The sequence below is a fragment of the Leptidea sinapis genome, chromosome 26, assembly GCF_905404315.1.
Source record: "Leptidea sinapis chromosome 26, ilLepSina1.1, whole genome shotgun sequence".
NCBI classification, from domain to species: Eukaryota; Metazoa; Arthropoda; class Insecta; order Lepidoptera; family Pieridae; genus Leptidea; species Leptidea sinapis.
The window spans coordinates 5,771,564-5,787,873 of NC_066290.1; the positions used below are offsets into that span (position 1 = coordinate 5,771,564).

Consider the following 16,310-nt stretch of genomic DNA (forward strand, 5'->3'; position numbering starts at 1 on the left):
AGCTGGTCCCTGTGGAGGAAGTAGACTGCAACCCTCCATACCATCGACTCTACATTTGTACTTACAATGCCAGATCTCTTTTATCTTAAGAAAGATTAATGGATTTTAAACTAGCAATCTCAAAAATTAATTACGACATCAATTGGCTTAGCAGAAATAAGAACTTAATATAATATCGAAGAGGACAACGAACATATATTCACAGAAATGGACATATAACTGGAAAGGACCACAAAACAAACGAAATAAAGGAAGACCAAAAGTAAGATGGACAGACGAAATTAAAATTGCTGGTAAAAATTGGATGACCAAAGCTAATGATAGAGTTGTATGGCAAAATATGGAGGAGGCCTTTACTTGTAGAGAGGTCCTTAATACAGATACTTAAATACAATAAAATATAATATAATATAAAATTATTAATTAATTAAATAGTATAAATTATTATATGACAAAAATATAAAATTAAATTTGATATTTTTAATTTAATTAAATTTGATTTGTACAGAAAACGTTGCATGCAATACAAATTATAAAATTGAAATCATAATATATGTAGAAAGTTAATTAAATAAACAATAATTATAAATACCTACATAGTACTGCTAAGAAGAACTGTTGTGTACATAAAATTAAAATAATATTAATCTGATTATTAGGTTCAATTTGAAAATATAATTTGTAAAATATACAGAAAATCATACATGAAATACTATGAAAGTTAAAATTATATGATATAGTTAATAATTAATACAATAATAATGTAATCAGTTATAAGTTGTTGTAATCTGAATGTATTTATTAAGGAACTAGCTGACCTGGCAGACTTCGTACTGCCTCAATCGATAAATAAAAAACCTAAACTTTTGTATAAAATAAACTTAGAACAAACAATAGGAATCCTTCTTTTAAGTGTTACCCGTGTTTTAAGGAAGTTTATTTTTTAACCTCCTTAGAAAGTTAGACAGGTTATACATAGATAGTTAGTTATTCATTTTAAACTATTATTTTTATTTGATTTCTGAACGACGGGGGACACGCCGATGGAAGATCAAAATTGTTGTTTTTCATTTAAATCCGAGGATTTTCATGTTTATTCAAACCTTTTAAACCTTCCCTGGACTTCCACAAATAATTCAAGACCAAAATTAACCAAATCGGTTGAGCCGTTCTCGAGTTTTAGCGAGACTAACGAACAACAATTTATTTTTATATACATAGATAAATGAAGCTATTTATTACATCAATCAATAATAATAATATTATTGTTTGTGTAAAGGTGTTGTGTTGTGATGCTGACTATTTATTTTTTGTCAATACTATTATAGCGACACAGAACGACAGAAGCTATAGTACTATTAAAACAAAAGTCGAAATGTAACAATGAAAACTTCAAAAACAAAGGATTGATAGCACGAAGATATCACGACGTACCTAACAGTAGTGAAACTGCAAACCGTACTGACGCAACAGGACGAGCGCGAGAGGGTGAAAGGGAGACGGGAGGGGGCTTTACACGTTCCAGCGAGGTCCAGAGATAATGTGGCCGTGTATTATAAGAGTTACGATAAGGAAGGTATTTTTTTCAAATAATTTCTTTATATAGAGACTTAGCGTTCCCGTCCGCCTCGCTGGGCGAATTTTAAAAGGAAATTAATTATACAATAAAAAAATAAGTAGCCATAAACTATCTAGGATAAATTTCGCATCGAATGGTGCTAGTTCCATGTCCATACGATCAGTGGTTTAGGCTTGAAAGAGCTTCAAACAATGACCATTATTATTATATATATATATATATAGATAATAAGTACTAAGAATGCGACAATATGGGTAGTTTTTTTTTTTCTTTATTGATTTAGGGGTTTTTATACGTATGTACATGTCAGCCCCATTATAAGCTAAGTCCATTAAAAAGACAAAAGAAAAACAAAATTCTTAACTTAACAAACTAAAAAAAAAAGTTAATAAAACCAAAAGCAAGTTATATCTATAGTGTTCAAACAATAAGACTTATGGATTCAAACAGACGTCTTATGGCATCCTTAGATGCAGGGCGGGCAAGTATATTTACAAACATGCCCGTATCAAATCTGTTCAAACCCATAAGTCCCATAATTTTGTCTCTACTAGACTGACATCGGACACATTCCTTTAACAAGTGCTCAACATCCTCAATTGTTCCACATAACTCACATAGAGGTGACTCCGCAATTTTCATCAAAAATTTTAACTTATTTATAGGCATGTGTCCGGATCTCAGTCTGTGAGCAATAACAATCAATATGGGTAGTTACTTGCTGTTGGTGTCGAATGTGACCCTGGGCTCGTCGCCGATCTGCTTGGCCACGATGTTCTTGATGGTGGAAGCGTACACCTCCGCGGGCTGGTGGTCGGGCCAGCCCCGCAGGTACACGGAGGTCCGCGGGTCGAGTCCTCCCAGTGTGCGGACTGCGTCTCGCTCGCGGTCCTCTTCGCCGCCCACTTGCACGAAGTATTGCGGGTAGAACGCGCCGGCGATCAACACCTACCATTTTAACAATTTAATAATAACGCCTAATTGATCCTAACCCTTAATTACTATTATAGGGGTGTTGGTGTAAAATTAAACTTCTCATTAAGTGTTAAGAGGGGACCCGCCTGCTTCTTTTAGATTTGATTTCATCTACTCGGGAATATTAATACCATCCCTTATAGGTGCATAACTTATGTCAAACTCTATCGGGAATTTCACTAATATTAAATTGATTGCGCAGGCGGCGCCGGTTTCTTCTACGTTCTTCACGTAGAGCAGCTTCGATTAAAAGCATTCTTGAAACCATTTTAAGCTTATTTCCAACAAAATCCACACAAACGAAAATACTTTCGGTTTCCTCAAATTGATTTTCCGAACTACGTACGAAAATTCCGAACAAATAGCAGCCATATTCAAATTTTAGTTAAAAGGCATTTATTTTCTCAAAATTGATTCCTTTAGAATTCTTTTCTAACATATTCTAGACACTACTACCGCTTCGGGAAAAAAAATGGCGCTCTCAGAGAGAAGAAGCGGCACAAGAAACGCTCCCGGCATTCTTTTGTTAATAATTTTTATATTTATCAAAAAAACAATGCTGGAAAATTCTTTTTAATAAAAATATACAATATTGTACTGTCATTGCTATTGTTAAAAAAAAATCATAATCTAGTCCCAGGCTGTCCAATCATACGATCCACATATTCCAATCTCTGGTCATTTATAAGTACGTTGGTTTCAAGGGCGTGCATATCATATAGGCAATTAGGCAGTGCCTACCTCGTTATGAACCTAAATAAATAGTGTAAATAATAGTGTTAAAGTTAATTTACTACCTACGGTAGGCAGTCTACAGATTGCATATACGAAGCAAGCAGCGTTTCATACAACTTATGTCGTACTGTCGGAATAAACCGCAACTACGACTAGTTAGATCTACAGTGCTTACCTTCCTAAAAAACCAATGCACGCCTCTGGTTGGTTTGTACCTCCGCTGTGTAGGTGTAATGAACCGTAAACACTTTGTTTTTTTACTGTTTACGTGCAGATTATTCGTCTCAAACCAACGCACTATCTTTGATCAATATCTGCATGTCGCTTCACTTTAAAAATAAGGGAAATATCACCAGCAAACAATACAATCTCATGCCTATCATCTACCACAAATAAGAAAGAAGAAAGGACCGAGAATAGAACCCTGCGGAACACCTATTCCTACAGGTTTACCCGAAGACCGTTTGCCATTTACATCGACTATCTGAACTCTTTCGCTTAAATATGATTTTAACAGATTTAGAGCTCATCGCATCTAAATGTGTAGTGTAGGTTTAGAAACTCGGAATGTCAAATAATGACGTTCGGGACCAAACTTCGGAACAAATGGAACGGTAGTAGGAAACACCCGAAACCTCGATCGAAACATTGTTTTTCGTTGTATAAGAGTAAACCTACACGTCCGAGTCATACTTTTTGGAATGGGTGTATGAATTTCAATAATTGATATTATATCATATTTTGAACAAAAAAGTGTTGTACATACCTTCAGTACGATTGGGAGTTCTTGCTTACTCCATGGGGATTTTCTGTTGGTGGCCTCAATGCCCTCTCTCGAGAGGCGGATCCTCAGCTCCCGCAGCATATCCTCTAGCTCCCTCAGAGCACGCAACTGAACGTAGAACCGGCGCGCCCACTGCGCCTCATTGTTGCCCGCCTGGCTGAAGTATTGCCCTTGACGGAGATGGTTCCAGACCTAATGACATACCAACACAATCAAAACTATAATATTGTTTAAATATTACAACTTTGTTTTATTAAAAAGGAGGATAGACGAGCACCACCTGGTGTTAAGTGATAACACACCCACACTCTATTGCGAAAACCAGAGGAAACACAGGAGCGTTGCGTGCCTTTAAGGAGGGTGTACGCGCTTTTTTTGAAGTTCATGTCATATCGTCCCGGACACGCACAAGGAGGCTCTTCACGTGCATCTACCAAAGGAAATTCTATAATTTAAGCTAACCTATATTAATCTTAATATGTTCAAATTACGTGTCACGTTGTTTGTCCGCGATGGACTCCTAAACAAATGAACAGATTTTAATTGGAATTACTTCATGGAGTGCAGTTTAGCCCAACTTGAGAGACAGGATAGTTTTTATTTCGTTTTGGGACCCTTAATTATTTTTATTTCCAATATTTATTTTTTATGGACATATTTTCGATGAGTTAATTTTTTGACGCACAGTTCTACATTTAAGCTGTGAAACAATTTCGTCTCAACAACAGCGAGCATATTTTAGGAAACAATTCTTGATGTTACAAAATATTACTGACAAATTTATTATGTACAGAATAACGTCTGTCGGGTCAGCTAGTATAATATATAAGTAACCCGTACTAACATCTTGATATAATGTAAAATATTAACTAACTCTAAATAACAACATCTGAAATGTACATATAAAGGATATGAAATGAAAAGGCTTAATAATTATTATTACATCGTCGTGTTACTGTAACTAGTTTCATATAGAGGTTGTTTACCTTGTAGACGTTGAGGAAGGCGATACAATCGCTGGTAGAGCCGTCTGCCCACGTCAGCTTCGAGTTGTACGCGTTGAGTCGCTCGCGGAACGGACTGCTGAACACGTTTTTCACAGACATAGCTGCGGCTATACAAAAAATATGAAATTTCAAATGTTCTCATAAGATTTATAGAGAATTTGAAAGTCTATGAAACCAAAAAGCGACAGTAAAAAGAGACAGACATATAAATTCATAAGGTTTACGTGGGCGAAAATGAGGTAGGAAGCATTATACAGAAGAAATTGTCTTATGTATGACGCGAGTATACCTTAATATATGCTGACGTCACGCGCACGACCTATTACTACAGGGACACCAGGAGAACATAAACATAATAGCGGTGATAGTAATGTCTTTCATAGAGGTTTAAATCATGTGTCATACTAGCAACATGTACCAGGACTTCAAAATATTATGCAGTTTAGAGGTTCATGCACAATGCAGGTTTCACTTCTGACATGTATTTGTACCCACGCAATTTTTTATAGCACTGTAAAAAACGCTAAGTGCGAGTCAGATTTTCATACGATGGTGGTTTCCAAAGAGAGATGTGCCGTGCCGACTATGGTGGGAATATAAAAACCCAAAACCAGTAAGGTTTTGTTTCAGTGACCAGTAATTGATTCCACAAAGTGGCTGTACGAGGCAGGCAATAAATTTCTCGCAAAACGCGGGGTTGGATGCAGCAGATAATAACAGAAGGCAGCTTACCCATAATAACACATTCGTCTAAGCATCCGAATATATGTCCCAGCATGATCAACTTGGCAACTCGCACATCTAACGGAAGTGTTGCCATTATCCTCCCGAGATTGGTCAATTCTCCATCAGCTACATCATTTTCCAGCTTCTTCAATGCACCTACCTGTAGGTATTGTTGTAAGTACAAGTTTATGATTAAATTAAGGATAAAAACGCGATCTTATATGAAACATAAAATTATTATTGTATCTGCCAATATTAAAAAAAAATAAGCTGATATAATAATTATTGTCTGTAAGATTATTAATATTTATTTATTGGTAATCAACAGGGTTACAGTTATTATATATAAACAAAATTCATAAGGCCATAATATATTACTTTTAATGTTTTACAATAGTTTTACAACAAGCTGTATTACAGAACAACAGCTGCCTCGTGTCTTTCTTTTTCTCCGCGCACTTTTGAATGCGTTTTTGTGTTTAGCATTATGTATATAGTTTAAACAAAATGAGTACGGAACTGCTTTAGACTTCATTTTATCCTTTTCTAATATGGCACGTAACGATTGAAAAGGGATAAAAAGAAGTATACTAAATTGAAAATATAACATACTATAGAAAGTAGATCAATCAAAGCCCTAATCAAATTGAACTGACAAATTTCTCATAGTGTTAAATAGTAACTAGTGGGATGTTTTGTAAGCACAGGATAAAACTAAGGCGCCATTTTCTACCGCCAAGAAGTTGTGTTCAAACAATATTTGTGTTTTGCATTGAAGGGCGACGCACCTAGTGAAAATACTCAGGTACTGAGACAACAGTTTATCTCTCATGATGAACAATCACGCTTAGAATTGTCTGAAGCAAAACTCTGCCTCCGCGTCTATTAGGCAGAGTTTTCGTTCAGTTGTGTTTTGGCCGCGCTTTGAATACAACGCCACGCAATGACAGTGGTCTGTGAAAAACTGTCCAAATAACAGAATATCCAAAATTAGAAAGCGGACATTTCTGTATCTGCGACATCCTCATTATGTTTCATACGTGATAAACTCATGTCTGGTGCGGGTCATTCACTTCATAGCATAACTTCGCGATCGGTCCTGAGCATCTCTCTCAATTTCACTCCAAGTCTTTCCGATGTGTTTCGCTTCGTCAGTGAAAGTCCACCGCCAAGTTTGCTTTGGGCGGCCACGTTTGCGTTTTCCTTGATATTGCGAAGGCATCGGTCAACGTAAACCTGAAGTTGATGAGAGATGGACTTAGCTATGTGATAAAATATACTGACCTCTTTAAGCACAAGTACGGTACGATGAATGTTGGACAGGTCGGGCGGGTCCATGGCAAGTGCTAGTATATCAGACGGTGGGCCCATGTCTAAGGTCTTCGCCAGCAATACCAAACGTTCAAGCGGACATCTTTGTATCTCCGGCTGGCAATCTTCAGGCAGTTGTACCTGAAAAGACCAATGTAAACATCTTAGATAATTTATACTAGATAAGAGCCTCTTGCTGCTTGAGACAACCGATGATAAAAGGCCAAGTTTATTACTTTAGTGTGCGTGACAAGCTACGTCTATGTCACTGTATGTTAGCGTACGTGAATTACTCAAAATAGATATAAACAGATTTTTTTTCGACATTTTCACAGCTGTCACAGTCTATCGAAACGTATAAATTATCTAAGGTATACAATGAAACTGACTGGCTTCGCTTTTAAGGCTTAATTCTTAAAATGTCGTCTAAGGCGCATGTGCAACTGTCAATGGTCAGTTTAAAAATTATGTCAAGAGTCATGCAATATTATAATATAAGTACTAGCTGACCCAGCAAACGTTGTATTGCCGACATTAAAATCGCGATACAAAAGTAACTGTTGATCGTAGATGGGTGAAAATTTGAAGTTGTATGTATTTTTTAATGCCGACTCATAATCATTTTATAACAAAAATGATTATGAGTCGGCATTAAAAATAGATATTGTACGACTCTCAGACCTACCCAATATGCACTCAAAATTTCATGAGAATCGGTCAAGCCGTTTCGAAGGAGTTTAACTACAAACACCGCAACATGAGAATTTTATATATTAGATGTTTTAGTCAAACTTCGAAGTTTTTTATTTATGCTAACATTATGATAATTCCAATAAGAGTGAATTCACAGTTACAATAGTACAATTTTTGTAATCCTTTCGGAATGTGTGATCTATACAGGATGTAATCGTTAGGTGTGACCAGACGATTATTCCATAACTAAATAAGAAAACTAAAACCTTTCTAATAATATAATACTATACTATATGTATTTAATATAAAAAATTTGCAAACTTCTCGTTTGATTTATAAAACGTTATTGATGTCATTCTACTGATTAGGTAACGATATCAGTTTAAAGTTTTTTTATATCTGTAATAGTTACGGAATAATCGCCTGGTCACATTTAACAATTACACCCTGTATACATATTCTAACATCGTAACAAAGTAAAAACTGTACCTACATATATTTTTTTAAAGTATATTTTCTATACGTTCTACAAAAAATAGGCCAAAAAACTAGTTTATAGAATGTTTACCCATTTGTCTGTATGTCCAGCCAAAAATTACTGATAGATTTAATTTAAATTTCGCATGAATTTTACAATAGGTCGGGACAATATATAGGCTACATGTTATTTCATTTAAATCAAAATAAAATTAAGGAATTTTTAATGACGAAGAAATATTATTCAGTTAAAGAGTATTTAACAGTCATGAATCTAGAATCAGTTAATTTAGATATTTCAAATTAACATATCTTTAGCAAGCAATTTTTATTTATCACATTTATATAATATTACGGTGGATAGACTTTTATGAATAATTTGGTTTTATGTTGTATGTTTTTCACTGCAAACTTGAGTAAGAATAGTAAAATATTATTTTTGCATGCCTACCTGTCAGATTGTTAGCACCTATGATTATACTCAATCTATGCAAATAAATGACTTGATTTAATTTGATTTATTTCGCTAGCCAGGTATGGTATTTTCGCTGCTCTATAGCCTATGAGAACGACGTCGCGGACAGAAGCTAGTTTATAGTCTCCAATAATAATTACGTAATGCTTCTCTTCGATGAGCCGGTAGACCCTGCCGTCTCGCACTCGGCCCGCGCGACCCGCTCGTTGCTCGCAGTTGGTCTTGGTCGCCCACCGCAGCTTTAGCGCTGTGAAGTTCGTGCTCGGATCCGCTTCAAGCACCTTCATCAAACAGTAGTCGATCACTGTTCACAAATAACATTATTATTATTATTATTAGCTCTATTAAGATCATCTCACTTACAGCGATTGATGCTCCTTAAGACAAAAAAAATGTGTGTATATACAGGTTAGAAGTGAAACTAGGCATAAAAAGGCATAAAAGGCATTTATTTTCTCAAAACTGATTCCTTTAGAATTCTTTTTGATGTCATTTCTAATAATTACCGCTTCGGTAACAAATGGTGCTCTGAGAGAGAAGAATCGGTTCAAGAAACTCTCCCAGCATTCTTTTTTTGCGCTCTTTTCAATAAAAATATACAATATTGTAGTCATTTCTATCGCTATAAAATAATCACAATCTAGTCCCAGGCTGTCCGATCATTTAGAAATTCAGCATGGAGTAATAGGATTTACGACAGAGCCATTTTTTTATAAAACATTTAAATTTATTTATAGATAATGCCTGAACAGTGGCTGGGACTTTATTATAGAAGTGTATATATCTACCCTTAAAGCTATTATGTATCTTATGAAGCCTACTAGAATTAGTTACAAGCAATCCCTTATTCTAGTGTTATAATAATGAAAATCACTATTAAGACCACTTCACACAACTTCTTTAGGACATATCATTTTTCTACTATTTACAACTTCAATTAGGTAGATATGGCTTGAGAAAAAAAAATCGTATTAAATTAAAGCTACTTTATTATTATAGACATGCATACAAGTAAGTCTTTTCACTTTCAAACTATTTATTATTCTCTACGTCACTATACTGTACTTTGATTTAAAAAAAAACATAGCGCGTAACCGAAAATTGTGACGATTGTTATAAGATTTCTCTCATCTATATATACAAAAATGAATTGCTGTTCGTTAGTCTCGCTAAAACTCGAGAACGGCTGGACCGATTTGGCAAATTTTGGTCTTGAATTATTTGTGGAAGTCCAGAGAAAGTTTAAAAGGTGAATAAATATGAAAATCCACGGAATTAAATAAAAACAACAATTTTGTATTTACTTTGATGTCTCCCCCGTCGTTCAGAAATCAAATTGAAAGAATACTTTAAAATGAATAACTAATTGGAATCCTTATATCTTTCTAACTTTCTCAGGAGGTAACAACAAACTTTAATATTAATTATTGTTTTTTTTTTGTTACTTTATATGGCAATACAACGTTTGCTGGGTCAGCTAGTATGTAGATGCCTTGCCCTGTACTTTTCCCGGGGCGTAAAAAGAATAGGGGAGTCCCAGGCCCATGGGTGTCGTAAGAGGCGACTAAGGGCTTTTAAGAAGTGGGAGAGTCACGCTGCCGTCTTTTGACGTCAGCACAATCGGGCCAGACTCGTCCGGGTTAATTACCACACTCGCACAGAATACCGGCGTGAAGTAGCGGCCTAGTGCCGCTATGTTTCGCATAGGTTAGTGTCGACCCGAATATGACAGCGGTACTAAAAAAAATTTTACCCCAGGAGGGTACCGGCTCTACCAGAGTTGGAGAATCCCTCCCCGGGCACTCTAGCTCGGGCTGGCACAGAACCGCGCATGACCAATTACAAACGAGGCACTATCACCACGGCACCCCGCTCCACACTCAACGTGGACTTTTGCAATATCAGGGGAATTCACTCCAATTTAAACGCCGTCCACCACCACCTTGAGACGGCGCAGCCGGCCTTGTGTTTCCTTACTGAGACGCAGATATCTCGACCTAGCGATACGTCATATTTAACGTACCCCGGGTACAAAATTAAGCACAATTTTTTGCCTCATGCCGGGGTATGTGTGTACGTTAGGGAGGATATCTGCTGTCGCCGTCTCGGCAATTTTGAGGGTAGGGACCTGTCCACTCTCTGGCTCCGCGTAGATTTAGAGGACCGCGTCCGCATCTATGCCTGTGTCTACAGGTCCCATAGTGGTAACGCAGAAACCGATCATGGGCTGCGTTCAAGCGGCAATTGGGTTTTTGAAAAAAAATTTTTTTTGTGATAAATGGAAAGATTATATATTAGTTTTATAACAAAACTATTTTTTTTTTTCGTAATAATTCAAAAGTTATTTCAAAATAAAAAAAAAATTTTGAATCCAGTACCGAAAACACGCCGACAACTCCCGAACAAACCCGAGCGCGTGTGACGTCATAATGTTAGTTTTCACTCATTGCAGTTGATAGAAAAATAATAAATACAGTGTTTTGATCTATTTAATTTTGTTGTCATTATTAAATATTTAAATTTATATTAAAAATGTCGAAACTCAAAAGTTATCGTTCTTGTTTTGTACCATTATGTAAGAATACTACAAAGGCAACTCCTGATAAAATGTTTTTAAATGTTTCCCAAGATGACAAACGTCGAAATAAATGGTTTCAAGCAGTGCACCGTGATAATCCCCAAACAAAATCGATTTTTTTTTGTTGTGAAGATCATTTCGATGTAAGTATTTCTTAATACCATTTTTATTAATTATTATTTATCTAAGTATATAAATCAAATAATTATTATATATTTAAGTTAAGTTCAGTAAATAATATGAATAATAATAATAAAATGAATAAGCTTTACTCCGAACTCGGTGTTCTGGACATACCCGTCCTTTCACAATACAAATATTATTTTTACGACTTAGTTGAACATAACCTATAGCTTTGTCGCCGTAACTCTCACGAGATGCTCTGCAATTTATGAAATAAATAATTATATTTAATGTAATGGAGAATAAATAATTAAATATTTTCATTTATTATATTATTTTTTAACAAACTTACCTTGATGCCTTGGCACCTCGAACTTCAGCAGAATTAAACCGAACGTCATTTTTTAAAAAATCGGTGATCATAAATATATCAACATCAGGAATATTATCAGACTTTGCCTTAATAAATCCTTTATCACACATAGCTAATCGAAACCAACTAACAACTCGTATTTTAGCAATAAATTTTTAATATTATTGTCTAGACACGTGTAATAGCCGTAAACGCTGTACTGTTATTAAATAGCTATAACATTATGACGTCACAACTATGGTGACCAATCATGGCGCGTTTATAGTCACGTGATTTTTATTTAAATTTCATCAATTTTTAATTGTTTATAATTAATTGAAAAAAAATTTTTTTTGAAGTTTTTTGCATTAAATATCAATATTATTAATAATAAAGTTTTAAAATACATAAAAAAAATCAATATTTTTTTTTTTTTCAAAAACCCAATTGACGACGTACTTGCACAGATCCCCTCCGCTGAAATCGTAGTCTTGGGTGATTTCAACGGGCACAATGCCGAATGGCTTGGATCACGTACCACAGACTACGCAGGGCGATCTGTGCATAATTTTGCATTGGCGTATGGTCTGTCCCAATTGGTTGAGTCGCCAACGCGGCTCCCGGATGTGGATAGCCACATGCCGTCCTTATTGGATCTTCTGCTGACTACACATCCCGATGGTTACCAGGTCTTTGTCGACGCCCCTCTCGGAACGTCCGACCATTGCCTGGTCAGGAGTGTAGTGCCTATCCGACGCCAACGTCGCAGACCACCAGCGACCCGCCGCGTTTGGCACTACAAGTCAGCAGATTGGGATAGGATGCGTTCCTTTTTTGCATCCTACCCTTGGGGCAGGGTTTGTTTCCCTTCGGATGATCCTAGTGCCTGCGCCGTTGCAGTAGCCGATGTGATACTACAGGGTATGGATATTTTTATACCAAACTCTGTAGTACCCATCGGCGGCAGATCACAGCCCTGGTTCGATGCGTCTGATAAAGCAGCATCTGACTGCAAAAAACAGGCGTATCGAACTTGGGTTGCGGCGCTGGGCACAAAGGATCCGAACTGCACAGTTCTTAAGAGGAAATACAACCATGCCTCCAGATTTTTTAAGCGGCAAATCGCCCGTGCAAAGTCAAAACACGTCGTCAAAATCGGCGAGCAGCTTTCCAGTTACCCGACCGGAACACGCAAGTTCTGGTCATTGTCGAAAGCTGCTCTTGGTAACTTAAGCCAGCCGTCCATGCCGCCGTTGCACATGAGGAATGACACCCTGGCCCATACGGCAAAAGAGAAAGCCGATCTCTTGTGCACTCTTTTCGCATCCAACTCGACTCTTGACGACAACGGAAAAACACCGCCGACCATCCCGCGGTGTCAGAGCTCTATGCCTGAAGTACAGTTCAGACAGAAAACTGTTAGGCGAGCTCTGTTTTCGTTGGACGTCAGGAAGTCGAGCGGGCCGGATGGCATTTCTCCAATCGTGCTTAGAACGTGTGCCCCTGAGTTGACGCCGGTGCTAACGCGTTTATTCCGGCACTCTTATTCTAAAGGCGTAATCCCTGACCCATGGAAGTCAGCCCTTGTCCATCCGATCCAAAAAAAAGGAGACAGTTCGGATCCGGCAAACTACAGGCCTATTGCTATTACCTCCATGCTCTCCAAAATCATGGAGAGCATAATTAGCCGTCAGCTCTTGGTATATCTAGAGGGTCACCAGTTGATCAACGACCGACAATACGGGTTTCGCCATGGTCGGTCGGCAGGTGATCTTCTGGTATACCTAACACATAGATGGGCAGCGGCTATTGAAAGCAAGGGGGAAGGCCTGGCAGTTAGCCTGGATATAGCGAAGGCCTTTGATCGTGTATGGCACAAGGCGCACCTCTCCAAACTTTCATCATTTGGGCTTCCCGAGAGCTTCTGCAAGTGGACCTCCAGCTTCCTCACTGGGCGCAGCATACAGGTCATTGTCGACGGATATTGCTCGAACCCGAAGCCCGTGAATGCTGGAGTGCCCCAAGGCTGTGTGCTGTCTCCCACGCTGTATCTTCTGCATATCAATGATATGTTGGACACCTCCAACATTCATTGCTATGCAGACGATAGCACTGGTGATGCCGTATACACTGGCCATGCAGGTCTCTCTCGGGAAATCGTCGACCAGTGCCGGGAGAACCTTGTGTCTTCTATCGAGTCCTCTCTTGAGAAGGTCGCGGAATGGGGAAAATTGAACCTTGTCTAATTTAACCCCCAGAAGACTCAAGTTTGCGCGTTTACCACTAAAAAAAACCCCATTTGTCGTATCACCGCTCCTCGAGAACACTTCTCTGAAAGCCGCGCCTAGTATCAGAATACTGGGTCTCGAAATCTCGAGCGATTGCCAATTTCGTGGTCATCTGGAAGGCAAAGCCAAATTGGGTTCAAAGAAACTGGGCGTCATTAATAGAGCACGGCAATACTTCAAGCCGGCCCACATACTAGCGCTCTACAAAGCGCAGGTCCGGCCACACATGGAGTATTGCTGTCATCTCTGGTCTGGCGCACCCCAGTATCAGCTCGATCCATTTGACCGCGTGCAACGCAGAGCAGCTGGAATTGTCGGAGACCCAGTGCTCTGTGAACGGCTGGATCACTTGGCGTTGCGTAGAGACGTCGCTTCATTGTGTGTCTTCTACCGCATTTATCACGGGGAGTGTTCCGAAGAGCTGTTTAACCTGGTTCCTGCCACCGAATTCCACCTTCGCACGACACGCCACAAGTTAGGATATCATCCTCACCATCTGGATGTGTGGCGGTCCACCACAGTGCGGTTTTCAAGGAGCTTTCTTACACGTACTACAAAGCTGTGGAATGAGCTTCCTTGTGCGGTGTTTCAGGGACGATACGACATGGGTACCTTCAAAAAAAGCGCGTACACCTTCCTTAAAGGCCGGCAACGCTCCTGTGATTCCTCTGGTGTTGCAAGAGATTGTGGGCGGCGGTGATCACTAAACAACAGGTGACCCGTACGCTCGTTTGTCCTCCTATTCTATAAAAAAAAAAGATAAAGAAGTTTCACTTCAAAAACCCTTAAAGGTTCCATCAAATATGTACCTACTATGTACAGCGTTCCACAATGTATCACGAGACAACATAATAACCCAACAACTGCTGATTATTTTAATAAAAACAAACCTTATCACTATCTGGTAAGATTTAATTTTGTTTGGGTTTTGATTTTAACTGTTTAATAATGACTGAGATATATGACGATCCCAATTAGACACAAAATATGGTCACATATCTGCTTGTATTTATAATATTTTATATTTTGATTTAATGTAACAATCATTAAGTATCAATGGGACGCTCCTTTGCACAGGATGCCGGCTAGATTATGGGTACCACAATGGCACCTTTTTCGGTCGTAGCTATAGAAATTACTGGGCAAATTAGACTTAACATCCTATGTCTCAATGTGACGAGTTTGTAGTGTCGCTCAGATATCAGTGCCCTCGGTCAGGGCGTCTCTTGTGTTTGCGTGGACTGACGTCACTAAGGTGGCGGCCCCATCATAAACGCACGTGAGTTACCATATTTAATATCTGGTACGGTGATAGAGCTCTCAGCAATGTTTGTAGATAGTATGATTTTTCTATGTCCGGGCGGAGCTCGCTGGAACACGCGTACTTGTTCGTCGGCTGTTATCGTGGAGTGAAGCGGCAACACCCACCAGTTTAGCTTGGCGCAATCGGCGTCAACTAACTTACGCCTGTTACAAATTTAAAACATAGATTAGTACTTCACAACAATGCGTGAGCAATTCTAAAGACATGGTTATATGTGTGACGTCACCATTAAATCAAATGTCATATTTTGCCTCAGTTGTACAGAGTGTATTTTAGACGGAGCGCAGGAGCGTGACCAAATAACGGCCAAAAAATTTCCGATCTCCTGCATCCGGTCGTCTACAGCAGTCTAAAAAGGCTGCTAGCTTTTAGGGACCTGTTATGTATAGAGTATAAAAATAAACCGACACGCACTATGGGAGCATAAGGGCGTAAACGGCCCAGTCATACTAAACTAACTTCAATAAAATCACGGCCAATGTATTATAGATAGGAAGGACTAACTTTCGGCGCGCCAGATTTTACGAGAACCAGAAGGAGTCAGTCATTTATACTCGGCCAGTCTTTTTATTCTTGTTGAAAACATAGATATTTCGACCAAAGTGACAAAGCATATTAAAAAAAAATTGTTTAACATACCTTAAGGCAACATCTGTTAAACATGAATATAGATCTTCAATCTCATTGATACCAGGTAAGAATATTAACACAGAAGGTAGATCTTCTTCGGATATGTCATCCTTTTCAAACTCCTCCGTTTTGTCTATATACTCAAATGCATTTACTAGTTTTACAACAAGATGATGCATATCCGTAGATAGTTCTGGATCACTTCCAAATTTCGTTGTTTCAGGACCAACCTAGAAATTAACATATAAAGATC

At 38.1% G+C, this 16,310-nt stretch overlaps 2 protein-coding genes across 4 annotated transcripts in view; both read right to left on the bottom strand.

Moving 5' to 3' along the window:
- The window catches only part of LOC126972526 (probable ATP-dependent RNA helicase spindle-E), a 63,902-nt gene that overhangs the window by 35,141 nt on the left and 12,451 nt on the right, over positions 1–16,310 (bottom strand). For all 3 annotated transcript variants that reach the window (XM_050819347.1, XM_050819346.1, XM_050819345.1), the window contains 8 exons: positions 16,067–16,287; positions 15,392–15,570; positions 8,903–9,066; positions 7,091–7,258; positions 5,813–5,966; positions 5,060–5,187; positions 4,056–4,265; positions 2,298–2,527 (listed from right to left, as the gene is read on the bottom strand). In XM_050819347.1, the coding sequence (XP_050675304.1) occupies positions 2,298–2,527; positions 4,056–4,265; positions 5,060–5,187; positions 5,813–5,966; positions 7,091–7,258; positions 8,903–9,066; positions 15,392–15,570; positions 16,067–16,287 (1,454 nt within the window). The remainder of the gene's footprint in view (positions 1–2,297; positions 2,528–4,055; positions 4,266–5,059; positions 5,188–5,812; positions 5,967–7,090; positions 7,259–8,902; positions 9,067–15,391; positions 15,571–16,066; positions 16,288–16,310) is intronic.
- Positions 15,743–16,310, bottom strand: part of LOC126972562 (uncharacterized) — a 166,355-nt gene continuing 165,787 nt past the window's right edge. Inside the window, exon 2 of the mRNA XM_050819414.1 lies at positions 15,743–15,752. The gene's annotated coding sequence lies outside the window, so the exon portion shown is untranslated. The remainder of the gene's footprint in view (positions 15,753–16,310) is intronic.